General features: G+C 41.6%; 1 protein-coding gene across 17 annotated transcripts in view; it reads right to left on the bottom strand.

Moving 5' to 3' along the window:
• The window catches only part of LRRC56 (leucine rich repeat containing 56), a 134,160-nt gene that overhangs the window by 18,946 nt on the left and 93,019 nt on the right, over nucleotides 1-22,195 (bottom strand). For all 17 annotated transcript variants that reach the window (XM_007056741.4, XM_043549895.1, XM_043549897.1 and 14 more), the window contains 2 exons: nucleotides 3,310-3,406; nucleotides 2,663-2,860 (listed from right to left, as the gene is read on the bottom strand). In XM_007056741.4, coding sequence (XP_007056803.2) covers nucleotides 2,663-2,860; nucleotides 3,310-3,406 — 295 coding nt within the window. The remainder of the gene's footprint in view (nucleotides 1-2,662; nucleotides 2,861-3,309; nucleotides 3,407-22,195) is intronic.

The raw sequence follows: 22,195 nt of genomic DNA, 5'->3' as shown, positions 1-22,195 counted from the left end.
CACTTTAAAGTTTTATTTTGGTGGTCTCCTTTCCTCTTGAAATTCCTTGAAGTCACAAAACAGATTATAAGAATGATCCAGAATCACTGTATTAACACATTAATTTGGTAGATATCCAGATTCAAAATCCTGAATCATATCAGGTTTTTAGTTTTTGCTGGTTATATTTCAACATGAGTATTGGGATTTTATGCAGTTTAAGAGACAGGACAAGGATCTAATATGGATGGACAGATAATCACGTGTGTGTGTTGCTAACTCTGGGTGCTTTCCCTTGCTCTTCTGCATTGGTGAGAATAGGCTTTTTACCACGGTTGCCAACTTTCACGCGGTAAATAAGCACTCGACTTTCACAATAAGCCAAAAATCAAGCTAATCCCGTTTCAAAACAAGGCCAAAACAAGCCAATCCCTAAGAACCCCAACACTCTATGTGACTAGATCCCCCTGGCGTGCAGTCTGGGACTGTGGTGAGCCCGCTGGGCACCCCTGACTCTCTCCCCCCTTTGCCCTGTTTGCCCCCCCTCCTCTGCTTGCCGGAGCCGTTAAGAAAAAAGAAGCAACAAGCTAAAACAAGCAACAAGCCAAAAACTAGCCAACAAGCAACTCACAAGCCAATTAAGCCAAAAACAAACCCAATTTCTGTGTTTTTTTCAGCGGGTTTGGTATGTCAGCTTTTTACTACTACACCCATATGAAAGTAATAATGAGAGAAAACAACCATGCAGTCTCAAACTTAAAATGGTTGTTTTGGGTTTCTCCCAAAAGCTATGAAAAGAGGGAGGTGAGGAAGGGGAGAAATGGACAGATTAATGCTGTTACATTGTATTGCTGACACCCTTCTGAAATCTCAGCACAAGAGGCTGCCGTTTTTACACACCGCAGCAGGGTTATCTGACACAGCCACATGATCTCTCATGTTTGAGAAGTTTAGTCCCCAAAGAGCAGAGATAATGTAACTGGTTTCCAGAGGCCTCTTGGGCACTGCAAGGATCGATAAGAAATGCTAAGGGTAACTGGCCCTTAATGTGAGGATACAGACCACTTGGGTGGGGCCATATTAAGCGATTAAAAAAAATATTATTCAACTAATTAGGGCAAAATGCAAACTGGTGTCTTGGTTGAAAGACTTTGACCTCATTTCCAATAAAAACTGGGAACCAATGGAGACAAATAACCCATTGGTACCAGAAAGGCTGCAAGAGCTGACACCTTTCCGAGCAGCTGAGAACTTGCAGGTCAATCTGTTTTACCTGCAAGGCCCAGCTGATACCAGTGGGATCATTTGTCTCCACTGGCTCTACTTCACACCTTAGGGAGACATGCAGGATCTGTGCTCTGCAGTGCAAGCTGTGGGAATAGGTGCCCTATGCCTAGCGGTAAAGCAGGGGACTTTGAAAATTTTCCCCCTCATTCCATGCCACTAATTCTGGCTTGGCTTCAGTAAAGGGATCTTCAACGTGGCCCGTTCAGCTGACTCTGTGTACCTTGCCCACATGTTCAGCCAGGCTTCCCTGTGGCCTGCTCATATCTCTCAGTGTGGATCTCGCCCACATGCCAACTGAAAGCTGGTTTAATTGTGGCCTGCCCAGCTCTCTCAGTGTGGGTCTGACCCATATGCCATCTGGGGGCCAGTTTCACTGCAGCCTGCTCATGCTTCTTGGTCTGGACCTTGCCCAGACGCTGTCTAGGAGCTGGGTTCCTGTGGCCTGCTCAATTTTCTTGGTGTGGACCTCGCTCATACGCCGACTGTGAGCTGGGTGCAGGCAGTCCGCTGTCCCTGCCATTTCTGAGTGGAGGAGAGGTGCTGTCCTTCAAACCCTCCTCAGAAAGCCACATGAATTTTTTTTTTTTCAGTTTAGCAGTTTTGAGAAGAAACCCTCAAAGCCATAAAGAAACCTGAGAGATGGTTAATTAAAAATCTTTCAAAAATCCTCTGAAAGCTCTGCTCCAAGGGGTACCCTAGAGTCTGCCTGGAGGCAGAGAATTCTGTGAAGTTCTTCTGGAGGGCTAGTCCTAAGCCCAGGCTCAGTGCAAAGATCTCGGCTGCCCCACTGGCCATGGAAATGAGGAACGCCGACTGTGAAGATTGACATGGGGACTGAGAAAATATTATTTTCTTGCTAAAAGGTAATGGGGGTTTAAAAAAAAAAAACTTAAAAGCCTGCTCCATGCTCCCTGGTGAGCAGTGAAAGGAGTTTGGGCTGGCTAGAAAGCAGGAAGAAATTAAACTCTAGCAACTCTTGGGCAGGTTCGCAGCAGATGGTAATAGATTTAATGTTGCACAAATATGTCCACTAGCATGTGGGAGAAGTGTTTATTCTTGTCAGAACAATTTGCTTGCTAGTTTATTTTACCCTATACCCACATGTATTAGGAGATGTGCTATGAAAGGGATTCCTACTAATATCAACACTCCCCTGAAGCCATTAGGGAAAAGGCCTTGTCAATTAATACTAATACTTCCTCTATTCTTCTTCTGTTCATGTTTAAAGAAAAAAAAAACTATAGAAAAAGAGGGATAGAAAAGAAAAGAGAGAAAGAAAAGATCTACTATAACACCACCACCACCACAACGGAAGTATTTCTGTGGATATCTGATTTACCAACTCCAGATAAATGTGCAAAATTTTTAACACAAGAAATCTGAACAAGGTTCTTACCTCTGAAGACTCTGGGTTTGGCTTAAGGCAAATAAGATTCCCCTCCACTGTGAGACTGTTCAGTTTGCCGCAGAGTCCCAGGTACTGAATCTGGTTGATGTCCTCAATATTGTTTCCTTCCAGGTCCAGAATCTCAAGATGATCCAGCAAGCTCACTTGGCTCAGGTCAGAAATATTGTTATAGGCTATATAGAGTTCCTCAACAGAAGTAAACGGAACATATAAACCACAGACTTGCCCAAATTACATTAAGCCACTTACTGACCTACTTCAAATCTTTAGGAAATTGCATACTACAAAGAGCTAGAAATATCAATTAGAATGCTCAGGTACTAGCTTGGGCAGAGTGTTTCCTATCATGGCTAATGTCATTTTAAGTGAATGAGACTATCATGGAAATAAGTAAGTGTGTTCAGGATCAGACCACAGTGTTGTAGTAAAAAATAATTGCTTTAGCATCTTCAAAGATTAATAAATACTAAATAATAAAATAATAAAATAATAAATAATAAATAATAAAACTCAAGGTGCCCAATCAAAATCCTTTAAGAACTTTAAAAAAAGTGACAGTACAATTACAGAAAGAGAAATATTAACTAAAGATATCGACCGTAGGAGCATATTTGAAATGACCCAGTTTTACCTACCTTCAAAGAGATGCAGGAAGAGATTCCATCTAAATCTGTGAGCCCACAACGAGCCATCCACAATACTTGGAGATGGGACAACGTGCTTCCAAGGTCCCTTGTAAGAGAAACAATTCAAGCACTGATTTAAATGGGAAAAGAAATTTAAAAGACATTTTGTTTCCCCCACATTGGAAAATCTGATTGTTTCCTCATAGCCTGTATCCTTAACAGGCAGAAAACATAGAGAAACAGTGCAACCCTCATAGATGAAGAAAGAGATTAAGGCTGTATAGTGAACATTTTATTCTAATCTTGTCTCCCAAATACACTTTTGATCTCCAGTGACAACATGGCTCATGGAACAGTATCTGCTCCCAATTCAAGAAATCCATTTAAAATTCTGCCAAAAGTTTATACTTTGGTGATTTTTCCATAATTCAAAGCAAATTAGATAAATGCTACAAATTCTGTAAGAATTTATTTCTGTTGTTTTCACTACATACTGTATAAGCATAATCCAAATAAATACATCTGATTTTAACCCCCTGCTCTTGCCTTTTATCAGTTTATGCGGCACCTTTCCTCTCCTTGCATTGGAAGCGATAAACAAATAATATTGCTTGGATCAGTAGAAAATGGTAATCCACCCCATTCCATCTGTCCACCTTGTAGGCCTAGCAACAGGTGAGTAAGGGATTGATTCTGCAAGGTTCTGAGCATTATGGCCCTAATCCAGAAAAGCACTTAAACACATTTAACTTTGTGCATGAGTTGTCCCATTGACTTTGCACAGACATAAATAGCTACATAAAGTACAAAAATAGTGGCAAATCAAGCCCAAGGTCTTTAGCACCATCAATCTTCTATATCATTGAGCTACAAGTGCATATCATTCAAATGTAAATGAGATACAATGGCTTGACAAACCCAGAAGAGACCACTGTATCCAACCCCAGACTTTCCCCACCATAGAAAAAACACTGCACCCTCTCAATATTAATGAAAAAAGTTTTCCCCACTTCCTAGTACATTGTATTTATTTTAGATTCTTCATAGAACAAAGCAAACAACAAAACCTAAGAACCACCACAGAGCACTCTCCAGTCCAAAGCCTGTGGCTTCCATGATAGCAGAGAAAAGTGATTCCTTTATGTCTCTATTGTTTACTGTGTCACTGCTGCTGTTAAAGGCAGATCCTCATGTATATTGGCATAGATGCCTTGACTTCACTGGAGTGGTTTCAGTTGACACCAGCTGAGAATCTGGGCCACAGCAACAACGATAAAGTAAACAATAGACACAGAAGAATCACTCTTCTCCACTATCAGTCCTTTCTGTGGACTCACTGACCAATCTCTGCTGATGTCAGCAGGTTATACAATTCCTTAACTGGCAGGATCATAAAGCTAACCTGATAAACAAACTCACTTGCTTAAATCCTGCTGGTACTGGATAAGACCCTGCAGAAGAGGCAGAATTGTTAGGTTTCTTTCCAGGAGCCAGCTTAGGTCTGTTCATCCAGAAGGGTTTGCCCCTGAACCCAAAGGGTCACAATGTGCCATCACAACCATCCAGCATTTGTAAATAGCCTCTCCAGTGAATATTTCCACTGTACGTACTTTTGAATAAAACAAACTGATTTCAAGGCATCCTTGAGGCAAGAATGCACCAGCTGCAATATTTACTGAAATTTATAATCATAAAAGCAAAGGGTGGAGGGGAGAAACAAAGTAAAAATGAAGCAGTTGTCACCAAGCATGGCAATGCTTACTGCCTGAGCAACACACCAATAAACTCAGACTTGTTAGTTATGACTAACATGAAGAAAATGCATTGCTCATTTCATGACCCATTTACACGCTGATCAGCCTTTGAGAAATGTGGGCGGTGTTATTTTGGTGTGAAAATCTCCTTTTCCCTATATCATCAGACCCAGGTAAATGTAAAATGGTTACCCAGAATATTCACATTTTCACACTATTAAAGTGGAAAGCAAATTATTTCTGTTAAATTCTCCGTATGTTGCAGTGAAAGACAAGATTGAAAACAATCATAACTTCATATTTTACCAAATTTTAACAAAAAAAAATATATTTGTTTGTGTCTTGTACTTTCTCTTTTAATGTGTATCTTTCAAATCACAACTTTTGGTATTATGTTTGCCTCCTAAGAGTTCCTCCGAATGCTGAGTCAAAACAATATATTAATTTACGTGCATTTTTTACACATGACTGTTTTAGAGCGACGGCCACCACTTCATAGTTACAGCCATGATCCTGCAGTGACCTCTACACAGGCAGACCTCGGCACCCTCACAAAGCTCCACTGACTCCAGCAGTGTTATCCGTGTTAATAATAATTTTGCCTGTAGTGTGTACAAGGACAAGTCATGTTTTAAAAGTGTGTTAGCTGGTCAAGTTTAATCTCAGTCCCTTCTGAAGAGTTAATTTTGACCCGCTCTCACATTTGTAAACATGAATTGCCCCTGTTTACAAATGTGAGATGCTACATTGTGTTAATTAAAATGTGTTAGTTAATCCATGAGTTCTCAGACTTTTTCTTGCTGAGGCCCCCCTCAACATGCTATAAAAACACCAGGGCCTGGGTGCAGGAGCGCGGGGTTCCGGGCCGGGGGGGATTGGGGGAAGATCCTTGGGCACAGGCACAGTTTTACTTCTATTTTGGGGGCGCAAGGGCTGGCGGGGCTTGAGCCAGCTCCGCACAGCAGGGTTCAGGGAGGGAGTGCCAGCTCCACCCCCTGACTCGCTCAGCAGGCCACCCAGCCTGTCTGGGCTGTGGGGGGACACAACCCAAAAATATAACTCAAAGTGGGGGACTCGGTTCAAAAAGTTTGAAAACCTCTCAAGGTGCAGGGAGGGGGTAGCTAGGGGCTGTGTATTTCCTAGTTTGGACACAGCCTTAAGGGGGCACTGTATAATAAAAATTACTTTTTAAAGTTCTTACCTATGAGCAAACTTACTTGTCAAAGTTCATGCTACATCATAAAAATACATATATCAGTTCTGCTTCTGTTTATAGTTTTTGGAACTGATTCTGATCCAGCTAGCCCTTGATGCGAGCAACTCCTTTAAAGCTAACATAGTTAGAACTGGCATGACAAAGGAATCAGAGCCTGCGTCTCAGGCTCACATGCACATGTGGAATGCTGCAATGTTTGGGATGTAAACACAAGCAAGACAATTTTTGTTACTGTTGCTGATTTCTTTGGCATTAAAAAACCCCGATTAAAACCTTTATCTTGGTTTTGCATTTTATAAAGACATATTTATACAATGCCGAAATATGGGGCTAAACTTGACTGAGAGTATCCAAAGCTGCAAAGCTGACCATTAACTCAAACCAAAGAATGCATAACAATAAAGTACGAGAAGCTTAGTTTTATTAGATGTACAACTTGATATCAGTGGGCCTGATTCTGTGCTCGGCTTTACGAAGGGGGCCACAAAGCAAAGCTAACTGGGCCCTGGGAAATACAGAAGGGCAGCATCGGATTAAAGTAAGTGACCCAATGCCACTCCTTCCATGCAGCATCCAGTGTAGAGGGATTCCAGCAAATCTTCTAGACCAGGAGGGTGACTGGCCAGAGCACTTTGTTCTTTGTCTATCCTGGGCTTCAGAGAAGCTACTGCAAGTCGAGACAGCAATGGGGCTCCTCTAACTTACGATGTGGGCTGTGCCAGCCATTGGAACAGCCCAGAATCCTGAGTGGTACAGCTCCAAATTTGTCCCAGGGTATTTTTATATTACTTCTATAAAAAAACAATGTCAAGTCAGATTGCCTATTACAGCAAGGCACATCTGCAAATATTTTATTTCTGAACTAACACAAGAAGCATTTGGAAAGCTTTGGATCACATTTGAAAAAAAAAACAAAAACAAAAAAAACAATAAAGTTCATGCTTGTAGCATCAAAAAAATTCCCAGATTAATTAACGCACAGTAATTCCCACTGAGAATGCTGTTGCTAAAAGGTTGCAAGGTAAAACAGCAGTTGAATTCAGAGTAAGCTGGCCCAGACAAGACAATTGCATGTACCTACATTTCTGAAAGTATTTCTACATTTTTGTTGGCCATTTGCAAGAAAAGTTAAGAAATTCCAAAAGATGGGCGTGCCTCATCTGGAACCAGCTCTGCTTCATTTGGAGTGTACAAGTTTGAGGGGGTTAGCAAGTCTTGGGAAATATTGCACATGTATTGATCACATTTTGTGTGTATGTTCATATATTTAAGTGCAACGCTCAACTGAACCTGAACTACAGAGCCACAACTGATGCCTCCCTAATAAAAATAAAAAAGAGGAGATTTACATTCTAACCACAATTTATGATGGAAATTAGGAGGAAAAATCCATTTCCATTATATTTTTTGTGTGAGGAGGCCCAGAAAAGATTACAATTTTTAGGGAAACAGTGTTTATGAAGATTGTTGAAGATACAAAATGATCCTTCATACCACTATGTGAGGTTAATTATTATTATTTATATTACAGTAGCATCAAAAGGCAGAAATCAGAGACCAGGGCTCCATTGTGCAGAGCTCTGGACAAACAGATAACAAGACAGTTCCTCTCCCAAAGAGCTTACCATTTAAATCAGCTCTGTGGGGCAGGGATTATCTAACTAATAAGTGATTTCTGGGTAGAGATGAAGTTCCACAAAAAGGCTGAGGCGTTTCTGGCCGCTAGGAGAGGTGGCAGGTAAGAAATGTAGGGCACAGCACTAATGAATGATGAAGGTAAGTTGGATAGAAGATCATGTGCAGTATAAAACAGATCCTGGGATGAACAGTACTCCACTCTAGAGGGCACCAATCACACAAACACATATAAGAAGAGACACTTCTGTTCCTAGTGGATAAGTGTCCCAATCACCACAAATGATATTAATTACCAGAAAGGCTAAGGAATGAAGGGGCATAGAGATTAAACTACCCTCTCATTCCCGCAAGTGTTTCTTCCAGGTCATCTTTGAGCCAGACTACCGAGGCTATGTGTGAGAAGCTGCCACTTCCCATGCTGTACATTCTCTTGATGAACAAAGGACTACAGTTTCTAGGGGTTTCCAAACCAGCAGCTTTCAGAAGCAATCATCATTTCACACACAGGCCTCACCTTGTGTATGTGAGGAGCGTGAACAGAGTTCCAAAACATGCTCTTTATTATCCAAAAATATAGAAAGAACATGTGCTAAGAAACCAATATGTACTCACACAGCCACTGCCTCTTATGTTGCCATGTTCACAGGCCATGAAGAATGCTGGAGAGTTCTATTCATGAGAGCTTAAAGCTGCACTTCACATTTATTTTGGCTTAAGAAAATGAACAAAGATAACAGTATGAAAACTATGCTCCAATTTTCTCCACATAAGTTTGTCCAGTGAGTTCCTACCACTGCAGTACTATATTCCTGTCAGGGTGTTGCAACATCCTTCCAACTTGCACAGAACCATTCATGATTTCTTTTGTGAAATCCAATTCTCCAGACAGCTCATCACTCTTTGAAATGAGGGGAAAAAACAAGTTTGGTTTACAACAACTAATGACATTTTGAAAAACAAAAACTTGTTCTTCTTTTAATCCAGCAGACTGGTTCTTTGGGGATTAGTTCACTTGAGCCAAAATCCTACTGGATGGAGACCAGACTTTAAAAGCAAAATTCTGCTCTTGGTTTTGCCAGCGTAAGTATGGATAAGCTCCACTGATGTTAACGGAGCTACTCCTCACTTACACAAATGCAGCCTTGAGCATAATCTCGTCCTAAATGTCTATCAGTGGGAACACTGTACTGTTTAATTTGGAAGGTATTCAGAATCATTCACTAAACCACAAAGCATCTAAGCCACCCAATTTGCAAACAATAACTATTTTCCAAACACGTATATCTTTGTTTAATGAATCCTAACATGCAATATTCTTCCAAATTCATTTTAGAGGCTATTCTTTTCATTTCTAAAGAAGGCCATCCTAAAGATGAATATGCTAGCTATCAGCCAACTTTCACCATTAAATACAGATTTTAAAATAATGACCAAGTTACTGGCTTCCTGCTTAGGAAAAAACAATCTCCTCACTGATCTATAGAGATCAAGACAGATTTATTAAGGAGTGTAACGATAACAGTGATCTGGTCCATATGTCAGTATACAATGGTTTGGTTGTACGGGTAATTCTAACATCAGAAGCAAAAATGCTTAGAGTTTGTATGTTACTTAAATCAATAACATATGCTTAAATGGGAAGTTTACATAATAGTATCATTGTTCTCTCAAATGGCTATAAAGTACTCAAAACTGTAAAATAGTGTACACTTCTCGTTTTATTAAGTCTGTGACACAGCCCCCAACTCAGCAAGCAGATAAGGGGATATCCTTATGTCCCTGTGGTGTCCCTTTGCAGCCAAAGGGGCTCCATGCAGGGGCAAAGACCTACCCAAGTGGATCTGATGGCAGAATTGGAGACTTACTTTGTATTTTGTATACTTGCTAATATAATTAGGGCATACTGATTCTCCTTTGTCTTGCACCTCGCACAGTCATCTACACCTGACTGCAGTGGGTGGAAAATGTTCCCATTCTGATATGTTAATATCTTGTACCCACTTTGCACTAGTGCAAATGACTGGCCCTGGTGCAAGGCAGTGGCGAATAAGGTCCAGACTTTTGTTGCCAAAAGCCTATTGTTACACTGAAATGCTACGTTGTTATAATGCCTAATATTTTATCCTCATTTCGCCTTCAGAACTGAGCAGTCTTTTCTTGACAAGTGTTCCTAACCTTGTTCTGCAACATCATCCTCAGACTCTGAAAACTAAGTGAGAATAAGGCTTTATCGAGCTATTTTTAAATTTACAGGTGGAAAACATGAGTGGAACGCAAGTGTGCTCAAGTCACATGCATTGAATAGGAAGCTTGCATCTGTACAAGGTTTGGATTTAATAACAGGTGTGTTATGTGAAATTCTATTTCCATTTCTTTTTTTACACGCAAATGCGGACTCGCATTTCACTGTGAATGAAAAAGGTGGTGTTGGTGGGTATCTTTGCAGGCCAGTGTCTGTTGCTGAATGTTTTTTATAGGGTTTTCAGGCAACCTTCATACTAACTAAAACCTTTATTTTCCAAGTGTTGATGACAGTCAGTTTTTCTCCTAATAGAAATATTTTATGAGTTTTTCTTGTTTAAACATTCAGATTTGGAGTAGGGGCAAAAGCACTGTATAGCGCTTTTCTTCTGTAGAGCTCAAAGTATCATTATCCTCCATTTTATTGATGCGGAAACTGAAGAACTGAGAAGGAAATGACTTGCCCAGACACACAGTAGTCAGTGGAAGAGTTGGGAACAGCACCCTGGTCTCCAGGCTCCCAGTCTAGCACCCTATTTACATCTCCAGTCTCAGAGTTGCTCTAATTTACAGCCAACAGCAACAGCTCCCAAAGAGTTGCTGCAGCAGCCTGTGATCACTGGAGAAGAGTGTACCCTGGCCATACCCCCTCTCCCCAACACGTCCCCTAACCTGGGGCCAGATAGGTGTATAGATGGCTACAGTACCAGGGATTCCAATTGCTGAAGCAGCCAGCCTATTCAAGTCTTAGGCTGAGGATCTGGCCCAGAAGCTGTAATGACTGTACATCTTCTCTTCAAACTGTTTTTCTCCTCTAAATCTCACTGCTGCTGGTAGTTACTTGTCTTGAGTGTTTGCTGTCCAGGGTTGGAGTCAAAGATGAGTGCGTGCAACCACATTGGTAGCTTTAATCTGGAAGAATGGTTGGGCTAATCCATAGACAAATTTGCTACGAACAAGGCAGCTAGAGACCCTCCATGGGTGAAATCCCAGCTTCATTGAAATCAATGGCAAAACTCCCATTAACTTCAACAGGGCCTATATTTCACCCCAGGAGTCTGTCTTTCATAGGGGTGAACTCTCCGAGTATCTTTTACTCGGCTAGGATTGCTCTGCTGAAGCAGAGAGGAGTGGAGGATGCCAGTAAGGATACAACGAACCCCTCCAAGTTGTGTTTCAGGGCTACGTCGATCTTCATTTTGGTGGTATATTCATGTATTATGGTTTCTTATGCCACCATTGCATCCACTGTAGCAATCACAACATAAGACTAGCAGCACCATCTGCAAATATTTTGTTTCCCAATTCAGAGCATATCAGAGTAGAATCCCATTTTATATGAAATCGGGCTCAACTGAATTAACTGAACCTACCAAGGTAGTTTCAAATGAAATCAGGAGAGCTGATCAATACACTGGTTTTGTAAGGGGTCATAATTGTGTTTTAATTAACTAAGAGTTTTTGTTCGATTTAATAAGTTATAATGTACTGTGAAGGGGAAGTCTCTGAAACATAGCTTTAATTTAAAATGTTCTCATTTTCAGTTGCTGTCAAAAAACCCAGAGCAGAATAATTAGCTTGATGAAAGCTGATGTACCTGGAATGAAGAATAAAAATTCTCTAACACATGAATATATGTATGCGTGGGTGGGGTACATGTAATTTTGTGTTAATTTCCTTCTGATCTTGAAAATTGCTTGTCATTTTATCTACTTGGTAGTCTTTTAACAGGTAACCGAGTATTAATGATGAAATATTAACAGCTTTAACTGAGTTTCCACAAATTTAAAAATAGCCAGATTTGCTCAAATGTGGCTCATAAACCAAATACAGCCCTGGGACTTCTTTCAACATTATGCTTCTACTCCTACCTTTGCCACGGAGTTGTGCCCACAAAGGCTGTAAACCCCAATATGCAACGCGCCATCTTGACATCAGCATTACATTTTCTGAATTGGCAACTGAACTTTCAAATGGAGGAAAATTTAGATACACTATAAATAAAACTGCATCTCAACTGTCTCCTCTTTTAGCCCCAAAGCTATCTATGCTGCACAGAAATTTGGCATTCCCTCATTTTAACTGTTGAAAATTATGTACAATGGAAAAAAAGACTAATAAAGCTAAGGTTACAGAATGAGTTATTTACACTAAAGGAATACATCCCAGCATTTTCAATTTACTGCATGGTTAATGTCTTTGTATTTTTCATTTTGGGTCTTTGTTTCACATTATCCCAGATTTGAGGTTTGGTAAAATAAGAGAGATGTGCTTCCACTTTGCTTTAATACAGTTTTGACACTTTAAAATCAAGACCCCAGAAACTTTCTATACTGGAGAGAGTAAGTAGGAAGAAAAGGAGGACTTGTGGCACCTTAGAGACTAACAAATTTATTTGAGCATAAGCTTTCATGAACTACAGCTGAATGCATCCTATGAAGTGAGCTGTAGCTCACGAAAGCTTATGCTCAAATAAATTTGTTAGTCTCCAAGGTGCCACAAGTACTCCTTTTCTTTTTGCAAATACAGACTAACACGGCTGCTACTCTGAAACCAGTAAGTAGGAAGAATATCTGGTAAAAGTGCTTTGATTGTGAGTAAGTAGGAAGAATATTTGGTAAAAGTGCCTTGATTGCATGATATCAATTGTAGAGACAGCTCACTGGTGTTTTAAAAAAAAAACCTTCATTTTGTTCCAACAACTTTAACACACACAAAAATCAGAAAAAATAAAATACCAGAACAACTGGACATATAAAAATTAGGAAGAAAGATGCCAGTCATTAGATTTCTATTCAACTTCTGTTCTGTTGGAAGTTGGAAATAAATGTTCTCTCAGAAAACCAAAATAAATTGCTCGAGACCAGATACCTAGATGCCACAGAGATGGGCGTGATATTAAAACCTAGACAGAAAATGTTGAGCCATTTAAAAATGACTGAACAGACTCTCATTTTCAAGACTGTTTAAATCTAGCAGTTTCATACTATGCTAAAATGTAAAGCCCTCCATGAATTTTTAATGTCTCCCTATAATTCTCCAATGCAGCAGCACAATGATTTCCAGACTGATGTTCCTGTCAATTTTTAAGTAAACCAACTGGATTAGTTTGCACCTATGGGTGCACCTACGCTACGGGGGCTATACCTTCATAGCTATGCCACTGTAACCATAATCTCGTAGTTTAGACACATTAGAAGGGACTTTTCTGTCAGGGTAGCCGGTACACCACCTTTCCAAATGACAATAAATCTAGGACAATGAAAGAATTCAACTGCATCTGACATATCTGCGTCTACATTGAGGGCTAGGTCGGCATAGACTTTTCACATCCCTGATTGACATAGCTATACTGACCTAAATATTAAGTGTAGACCAGACGTTAGGAAAAATTCCCATTGAAGCCATTGCTAGAGTACAGATGGTAGAAAATGAGATAATTTTCTTTAATAGATATGATTTTCTTTCAATGTATGTTAACTGCTTTAAAATGAACATTTTAAAAAATTCTCCAAGATGCAAAAATTTTGGAAACTAACAAACAAACAAAAAATCCTACATAAATAGGCCGTGACTGGCACTTGAGCTCTTCGGCTATAATGTAAAGAAAGAGATGGAAACCTTACGTCATCTAATTATTACACCTGTGTGTTTGCGAATTTCACAGTAAGGAGGATTTATTTCTATATCGCTGAACCCAGATTATTTATCAAATGGGAGATTTGATTGAGTAAGGACTGATGCTGAGTGAAACTTTTTGTGGGGCTAGTAACTGCATTTTTTAGTGCACTTAAACTATTCACAAATTCAGATCGAATTGCGCCAACAGTTTCAGCCACAGGAGAGAAAAAAAACGCAAAGCCATTTGTTTCATCCATTTTGAAACAAGTTGTCATGAATATAGGGGGAAGGGTAGCATAAAATCCCTCCTTGGCAGCTGTACTGGATTGCCTTCCAGGAAAGGGTTAAGCAGTTCAGATAACCTAGCTGGCACCTGACCAGAAGGACCAATGAAGAAAGAAGATACTTTCAAATCTGGGTGGGGGGGGGGGGGGGGGGGGGAGGATTTGTTTGCTGTTCTGTGTGTTGTTTCCCCTCTGGATGGAAGAAAAAGCCAAGCAGGTACAATATCTCCTGAAACATTTACCTGAAACAATCCATCTAAAAACACAGAAACTGTGAGTAGGGCAAGGAAATGTGTTAGGTTATCTCTTGTTTTGGCTTGTGAATTTCCCTATGCTACAGAGGTAGTTTCATTCCTGTTTTTGTAACTGTGAAGCTGAGCCCAGAGGGGAATCCTCTGTGTTTTAAATCTTTTTATTACCCTGTAAAGTTACCTTCCATCCTGATTTTGCAGGTGTGATTCTTTTACTTTTTTCTTTATAATAAAAGTTCTTCTTTTAAGAACCTGATTGAATTCAGTGTCCTAAGGACAAAGGGTCTGGTGGAGCTCATGTTGCTAAGGCAACTGGTTGGTATTTTAGTCTCAAGCTTCCCCAGGAAAGGGGGTGAAGGGGTTTGGGGGGATATATTGTTGGGGTTAGGGATTCCAAGTGACCCTTCCCTGAATTTTTGTGTAAATCACTTGGTGGTGGCAGCAATATACCATTCAAGGACAAGGAAAGGAATTTGTGCCTTGGAGAAGTTTTAACCTAAGCGAGTAGAATATAAGCTTAGGGGGTCTTCCATGCATCTGTACCCCAGAGTTCAGAGTAGGGTGAACAGATGTCCCGATTTTATAGGGACAGTCCCGATTTTTGGGTCTTTTTCTTATATAGGCTCTTATTGCCCCCCCACCCCCGTCCCGATTTTTCACATTTGCTGTCTGGTCACCTTAGTTCAGAGTGGGGGGATACCTTGTCACAAGCCTTTTTTACTTTCCATTTAGGAATGTTTAGTTTCAAAATGGTCAAAACGTTTTGTTTCAACACAGTGGTTCATTTAGAAATGTAGCTAAATATAAAAAAGGGGGGTGGGCGGAGAGTGAAAAACACGCCAAAACAAACTGAAATGAAAAAATGAAACAAAAAACGTGGGGGACGGGGTAAACAAATCATTTTGTTTGACCCCAAACTGAATTGTGTTGGTTTTTCTCACCAAAAAGTGGGGGTTTTTTCTGGATTTTTTTGATTTGGCCCCCAACGTGTCCTAGTTTGCACAAAGCAGCTGCAAAGCATTGGAGAATCAAGCCCTTGATGCACAATAGAAATTACACAATTTATACAGTACAAAATAGTGAGCACAGCATATAATTGCATGGGGCCAGATTTTCAAAGGTATTTAGGCACCTAAGCAGGTCAATAGGAGTTAGGGACCTAACTCATAAAGGCACTTTTAAAATCCCACTAGCTGCCTATTTGCATCTTTAGGTGCCTAAATACCTTTTGAAAATTTTATCCTGGCCCTCTCTACCACCAAGAAACCAGATTGCATGATCCCAGCACCTCAACGAAGCAAATAACTCTGCCATTACTTACATTTATTATTACGAGGTGGTAATTACCAGAGCTAAATCATGTTAGGAGCACTTCCAAGATTCAAACACTAAGTTCTTGCAATCTTCCAAAAAGAGGCTACCATTATTTTTAAAAAAGTATAAACACATTGATTACCCATAATTTGTTTAGTGTATTTTTAAGGTATAGTGTCAACTAATTACAGATACTACACTAAAAATTGTGAAGCTTTACAAAGAGTCAGGAGTATGGGAACAGCAAAATTAACACATGCAGATCTAAACAAAAAAAGGATCACTTCTTCCAGCAATTAAATCCAGCCATATTCAGGGTGGTTCTAACATTGTGCCATAGCACTACATAACATTTTAAGGCAGGAAGTGAAGAATTCCTTTTCCATATGAAACTCCAGTGTGAATTTAGGTGAAAAGAATGTAATTACCCAAACTGGAATGTGGCCTGAACACCAGTGTCACAAAGAGTGCTGTGGTATCTTTAATGGCCACATGTAGTGAGGAACCTTGTTTTATGTCTCATCTAAAATATACCACTTCCGTAGGCACCATAGCATCTGATACCACACAGAGAATACTGGTGACGAATCAGAGGGAACTGTGCCAGCTCCTGAATTACCAACACCGCTTCCTATTACATGGAGGCTTTGATTAATTTCTTTTATGCAAGTACTGACTCATCCCAACCATGCCTGACTTGTGCAGTCTGTTAAGATCACAACACATGGTGGCATGGCTATCACAAACAGTGAGTCCAACAGAAATAACAGACCTACAGGGAAAGAAATATATGTGCACGTGTGATTTTTTTTTTGGAATAGCAACAGGTTCTCTTTGCGCTGCAATGCGCTCATGTAAGATGACAATCACTAAATCAATTGCATTCTGAATATTTTACAGAAATCAAACTCTCAGAACTGATCACATATATTATCATCTGCATCTCTTCTTCACCTCTTCACCCTCTAGTCATGTTGCATGACATTTACCAATAAGTAAATAAATCTAAATTGCTTCCTTTCCCCCTTTTTGAAACCAGCAGCAACCTGGCATTCCAAGCTCGTAATTTTCGATTCAATGTTACTGCTTCAGAAAAAACAAAAGCTGCAGACAAGGGGCTCTTCTGAGGAAAGAATCAAAACAACCCACAACCCCTCATTACACTATTGTTATAGACTGTTTTCCGACCTATTTCTGTAAGGATATACCTTTCTGATGGCTGCTTAGACCACTGTTGTCATGGAGACGGTTAAGGTTGGGCAGCTCTACCAGCAGCAGTTGCATTACCATTACTCCCCAACTCTCAGGTCTTTGGGTTTCCTCTAGGGTGACCAGACAGTAAGTGTGAAAAATCAGGATGGGGGTGGGGGGTAATAGGAGCCTATATAAGAAAAAGCCCCAAATGTCAGGACTGTCTCTATAAAATAGGGACATCTGGTCACCCTAGTTTCCTCAGAGATTGACTGTAATCATTCTCTTTCATCACTGACTAAAAAGATCACTTAGGCCTAAGTTCACATAAGTGAACACTAATATGGTGGGTAGAAAAGTTGCAGATGCAAATGGTAATAGCTGGGCATCTAAATACTTGTCTGCAGATACAAAACCTTTAGTTATTACTATTATTATTTGTGCTACAATAGTGCAGAGAGGCCCCAGCTGAGGTCAGGGCCCCATTGTGGTGGATGCTGTACACAAATAGAGCAAGAGACAGTCCCTGACCCAAAGAGCTTATAATTTAAATAGACAAGACAGGCAAAGGGAGAATTATAACAATTTTTTTTTAACAGATGGGGAAGAAAGGTGCAGAGAGAGTAAGTGACATACTTAAGATCATTGTGACTGATCACGGTATTGAACTTGATCTTCTGAATCCCAGTCCAGTGTTTTAACCCCAAAGCACTCTCTTGCTCAAATGAGATACTACCATTTCTATCTGCTGGAGGTGCAAAACTGCACCTTGCAAAATTAGAGACTGGATTCAGGCCCAGCTGAGACTGGGCCCTTCAATTTACTCATTTATTACATAGCAATGTGGCTATTTGAACTAGTTACCTACTGTAAACTATCAATGTTTGTAAGAACAAACCAAACCAATGATGATTGGCTCATTTAAACCATTTTCTTTGGAAATGATGAAGTCATCATCTATACATTTTCATGGAAGAGGAAAGGAAGGGAGAAGGGGTACCCAGAGAGTGAGAACCAGAAGAGGTTCGGGTATACAGAGTTTTTGCTTCCTGACACTAACGCAGGAGTGGGGATAGTCTCTCCCCTCAGTGTGCAAAAGGGCAGGTCACGATCCCTCTATTCCCAGACCCTTCACATAGGAAGGGGCAGGCTGGGAAATTCACTTCATTGCCCTTAACTGATCCCACAGGAAACCAACTGTACAGCTGATACAGCCTAAGCACACTATGTATGCTTTTGATTGAGCCACTCTGCACTGTGGAATCCCATTTAAAGAAGGGCTCCAGAGACAGTGACACATGGAAGAGGCAGAGCGAGAGGACCTTGAATTAATACACAGGATCAGAATTTTATGCCAATGCCCCTGGCCTCCAGTAGGTCTCAGGAAATCCATTAGTTTTGGGAGGGGGCTGATTTCCCTGCTTTTTCCATGATGAAAACACTTTCCCCTCCCTTCCATGGAAGAATGATCAGGAAATGCTGAAAGGGGAATCCAGGACTTTTTCATTAGGAGAGCAGGCTCTAGTCCTACTGGGAGGTTCTCTACTAAGGGCTTGGCTACACTTGCAGATGTAGAGCGCCAGGAGTTGAACCAGCCCTCGGAGACAGCAGCAGGGAAAGCATTGCTGTTTGTTCACACTGTGCTCCTTGTGACCGTGGAGCATGTCCACATTAGCAGCTCTTGCAATGCCACAGGCAGCAGTGCATTGTGGTAGCTATCCCAGTGTGCAAGTGGCTGCAGCGTGCTTTGGAAAGTGTTTGCAATGCCTAATGGAGCAGGCACAGTGTCACATGATGCAGATTTCCCAATCCCATTGTTCTATGAGCATCCTACTAGATTGCCAGCTGCTTTTCAAATGAGGCGGTGGGGAGTGTGACAGGGAGTGTGTTGTGTGTATGTGGGGGGAGAGACAGTGTGTTTTGGGGGGCTGAGTGTGTCAGCATGCTACCTTGTAAGTTCAGACAGCGGCAGGGGCAAGGGGGAATCCCGACATCAGCCCCCACCCCCGCCTCTCTCTCACACACACACACACACGCCTGCCTCTGCCGCAGGAGCATTCCACAGTAATGGTTTGCTTTGTGTCCCGGAGCAGATAAGCATGCAGACTGTCAGAAACAAAGCTTTGAAAGGGGATATCCGCAGGCTTGCAGCTGAGTTCAAAACAATGACCAGAGTGGCCACTGGACTTCAGGGGATTATGGGATGTTTCCAGAGGCCAATCACAGTGCAGTAATGCAATACGTTGTCCACACTGACACCCTGGTGCTCCAGCTGGGGCGCAGCAAGCTCTATGCTTCTTGTGGAGGTGGATTACCAGGAGCGCTCCAGCTGCAGAGTCCAGGCACTCTAAGTGCCTTGCCAATGTGGACACTTCAGGAGTTATGGCGCCTGGGCCTGATTTAATGCACTCTAACCTGCAAGTGTAGACAAGGCCTAAAATAATTACCCAGAGTTCAGATAGTGAGATGGTGCCCTGACGTGGCAGGGATCTAGGGATACCAGAATCTAGTTCCCAGATGGTCCTGCCGCAGTAGAGATATCAGCCACCTGGAAAGAAATGATTCAATTAATCATTTTTTCAAAGTATCTAGGGCAAGATAGCCTACCTCCCATTCACACTGTGACCAGGGATGGCAAAATATTTGTGAAATTATGGACTTGCATGAGCGAAAGCAGTGGAGAAAATAAGAGTGTTCTGGGCGTGAGCATAAAAACAGAGAACCAAAACAGTGCAACGTTCAGGCATTATTTCTTCCTCAACATACATATATTCCTTTCACCTCAAACATTCCCTGAAATAAAGTTCTCAAAGGGTATTTCTACATTGCAACGTTAGCCCAGGATTCGAACTCAAGCTCAAGCCTAACCCCCTTTCCATCTACACACAAATCACACTAACCCAGGGCTTGGACCCAGGGTTCCAGGACTCCACGGGGGTGGAGGGTCTGAGCCGGAGTCAAGCCAGGACCCAGAAGTTCAAGCTCTATGGCTCTGCAGTGTAGATGCAGCCCCACTGGACTCGTGCTGGACAGTCAAGTTTGGTGGACAGTGAAGTTTCCCCACACTCAACCCCAAACAAAGGGCTAGAGCAACCACATTTTGGCAGGGCCCTAGAACGTCTAGGATATGGGTGGTTGGATTGGGCCCACATAAAGCAGTGTAGATGCTGGAATCTCAAGATGGGACCCAGGGCTGAACAATTTCTTACCTGGGGTTACAAATGAGTGTAGTTGACCAAGCCCATAATCATATGATGATGACCCTGTTGGGAAGCTGTTTAACACAAGGAGACAGGCAGATTTGGGGAAGGGCCTGGGAGAGGGCTGTGTCCGCTGCACCTGTCAGGCAGAGAGTCTGTGCTGGAGAGTTTCAGCAAGCAGGAGTTGGCTGCAGAGACGCCTCAGCTGGGGAGGGCTGTAAGGACTGAGAAGCCCTGGAGATGTGGACTAAGACAAGACCCAAAGGGGCAGTGACATTGTTCTGAGTTGCTCTGCATCTTTGCTGCTAAATTAATAAAATAAATAACTTCCATACTGCTATTGTAGCGCTCTCGTCCAAGGAAAGCTCATGAGTCTGTCTACCTGCAGTAGGACTCACACCTCTCAAAGACTACAACAACGTAAATAAATAGTAACAGTAAGATGTCAAGAATTATATTTATCTTTAATAAAAAGAGCAAACGAATGTGATTTTACCAAACAGTTTAGAATTTCATAGAATCATAGAATATTAGGGTTGGAAGAGACCTCAGGAGGTCATCTAGTCCAATCCCCTGCTCAAAGCAGGACCAACACCAACTAAATCATCCCAGCCAAGGCTTTGTCAAGCTGGGCCTTAAAAACCTCTAAGCATGGAGATTCCACCACCTCCCATTCCAGTGCTTCATCACCCTCCTAGTGAAATAGTGTTTCCTATTATCCAACCTAGACCTCCCCCACTGCAACTTGAGACCATTGCTTCTTGTTCTGTCATCTGCCACCACTGAGAACAGCCTAGCTCCATCCTCTTTGGAACCGCCCTTCAAGTAGTTGAAGGCTGCTATCAAATCCCCCCTCACTCTTCTCTTCTGCAGACTAAATAATCCCAGTTCCCTCAGCCTCTCCTCGTAAGTCATGTGCCCCAGCTCCCTAATCATTTTCGTTGCCCTCCGCTGGACTCTCTCCAGTTTGTCCACATCCCTTCTGTAGTCGGGGGACCAAAACTGGACGCAATACTCCAGGTGTGGCCTCACCACTGCCGAATAGAGGGGAATAAGCACTTCCATCAATCTGCTGGCAATGCTCCTACTAATACAGCCCAATACGCCATTGGCCTTCTTGGCAACAAGGGCACACTGCTGTCTCATATTTTGGAACTTTCATATTCTAAAAGAATCCAGACAGATTTATTTTGAAGCCATCACTGAGAACTGTTGCATAAGGATTACTGTATGTATGTACAGCATCTAAACTATACACCAAATGTAGTATCCCAGAACATGGAAAAGTTAAAGGTGAATGGGAAACCCAGAATAATGGAAATGAAAGATATGGGTGAAAGTTGACAGGCAGAAAACCAGACTGGGGAGAATGGAGCCCCGCATTTCAAAGGTACCTGTCCCAAATATCCCTTATTGGGTAGGATTTCTATCCCCCTATGCAGTACTGCACTATCCCACTTTCACAGTACTGATACTTCAAGCTTCTGTAACTGATATGCTAGCACTTGATCTTGCAATGTACTGAGTACTCTGGACTCTCTCCAACAATGCACTTAAGCACATGGTTACCTTTAAGTACGTGAGTAGTTCCACTGAAGTCAGCAGGCCTATTCACGCATTTAAAAGTAAGCATGTGCTTAAATTCTTTGCTGGATTGGGGCCAGAGAGGAATACTGTCTATTCCAAGCACTGAAAAATCATGAGTCAGGCTCCCCCACCCCCAAATCATCAGATTGGCTGACACACCATGAAATTAAAAAAAACAAAACCATACAAAACCAATAAAATTTGGCTTCTTTTTATGTGCCTTCTGGTTTCAGAGTGTGAAATCCTGGCTCAACTGAAACCAATGGCAAAATTCTCATTGACATCAACGGGACCAGATTTTCACCCCAAGTCTTTAGGGTGCATTCACATGACATTTTCTGGCTTTTCTACACAGCCATGAGGGCTAGGGACTTATTTAAAAAAAAAATGTGGAGATTCTCATGTAATCACTTGCCTCCAGCAGCTAAGCTTTAAGATAAACACCCAGTTTCACGAGACTCTTGATAAACGTGTAAGAGCAGGGAACAGTTGTAGTGCTCCGAACCTTGCAGGAATGAGCCTTTAGTTAAGGATTGCCTCCTCCTCGTCTCCCTGCAACTTTTACTTGACACTAGCGCTCCAGCACGACTTTCCTCTC

Source organism: Chelonia mydas, chromosome 6 (assembly GCF_015237465.2).
Source record: "Chelonia mydas isolate rCheMyd1 chromosome 6, rCheMyd1.pri.v2, whole genome shotgun sequence".
Lineage (NCBI taxonomy): Eukaryota > Metazoa > Chordata > Testudines > Cheloniidae > Chelonia > Chelonia mydas.
The sequence above is the reverse complement of the archived record's forward strand: the minus strand, read 5'-3'. Positions and strand labels throughout refer to the sequence as shown.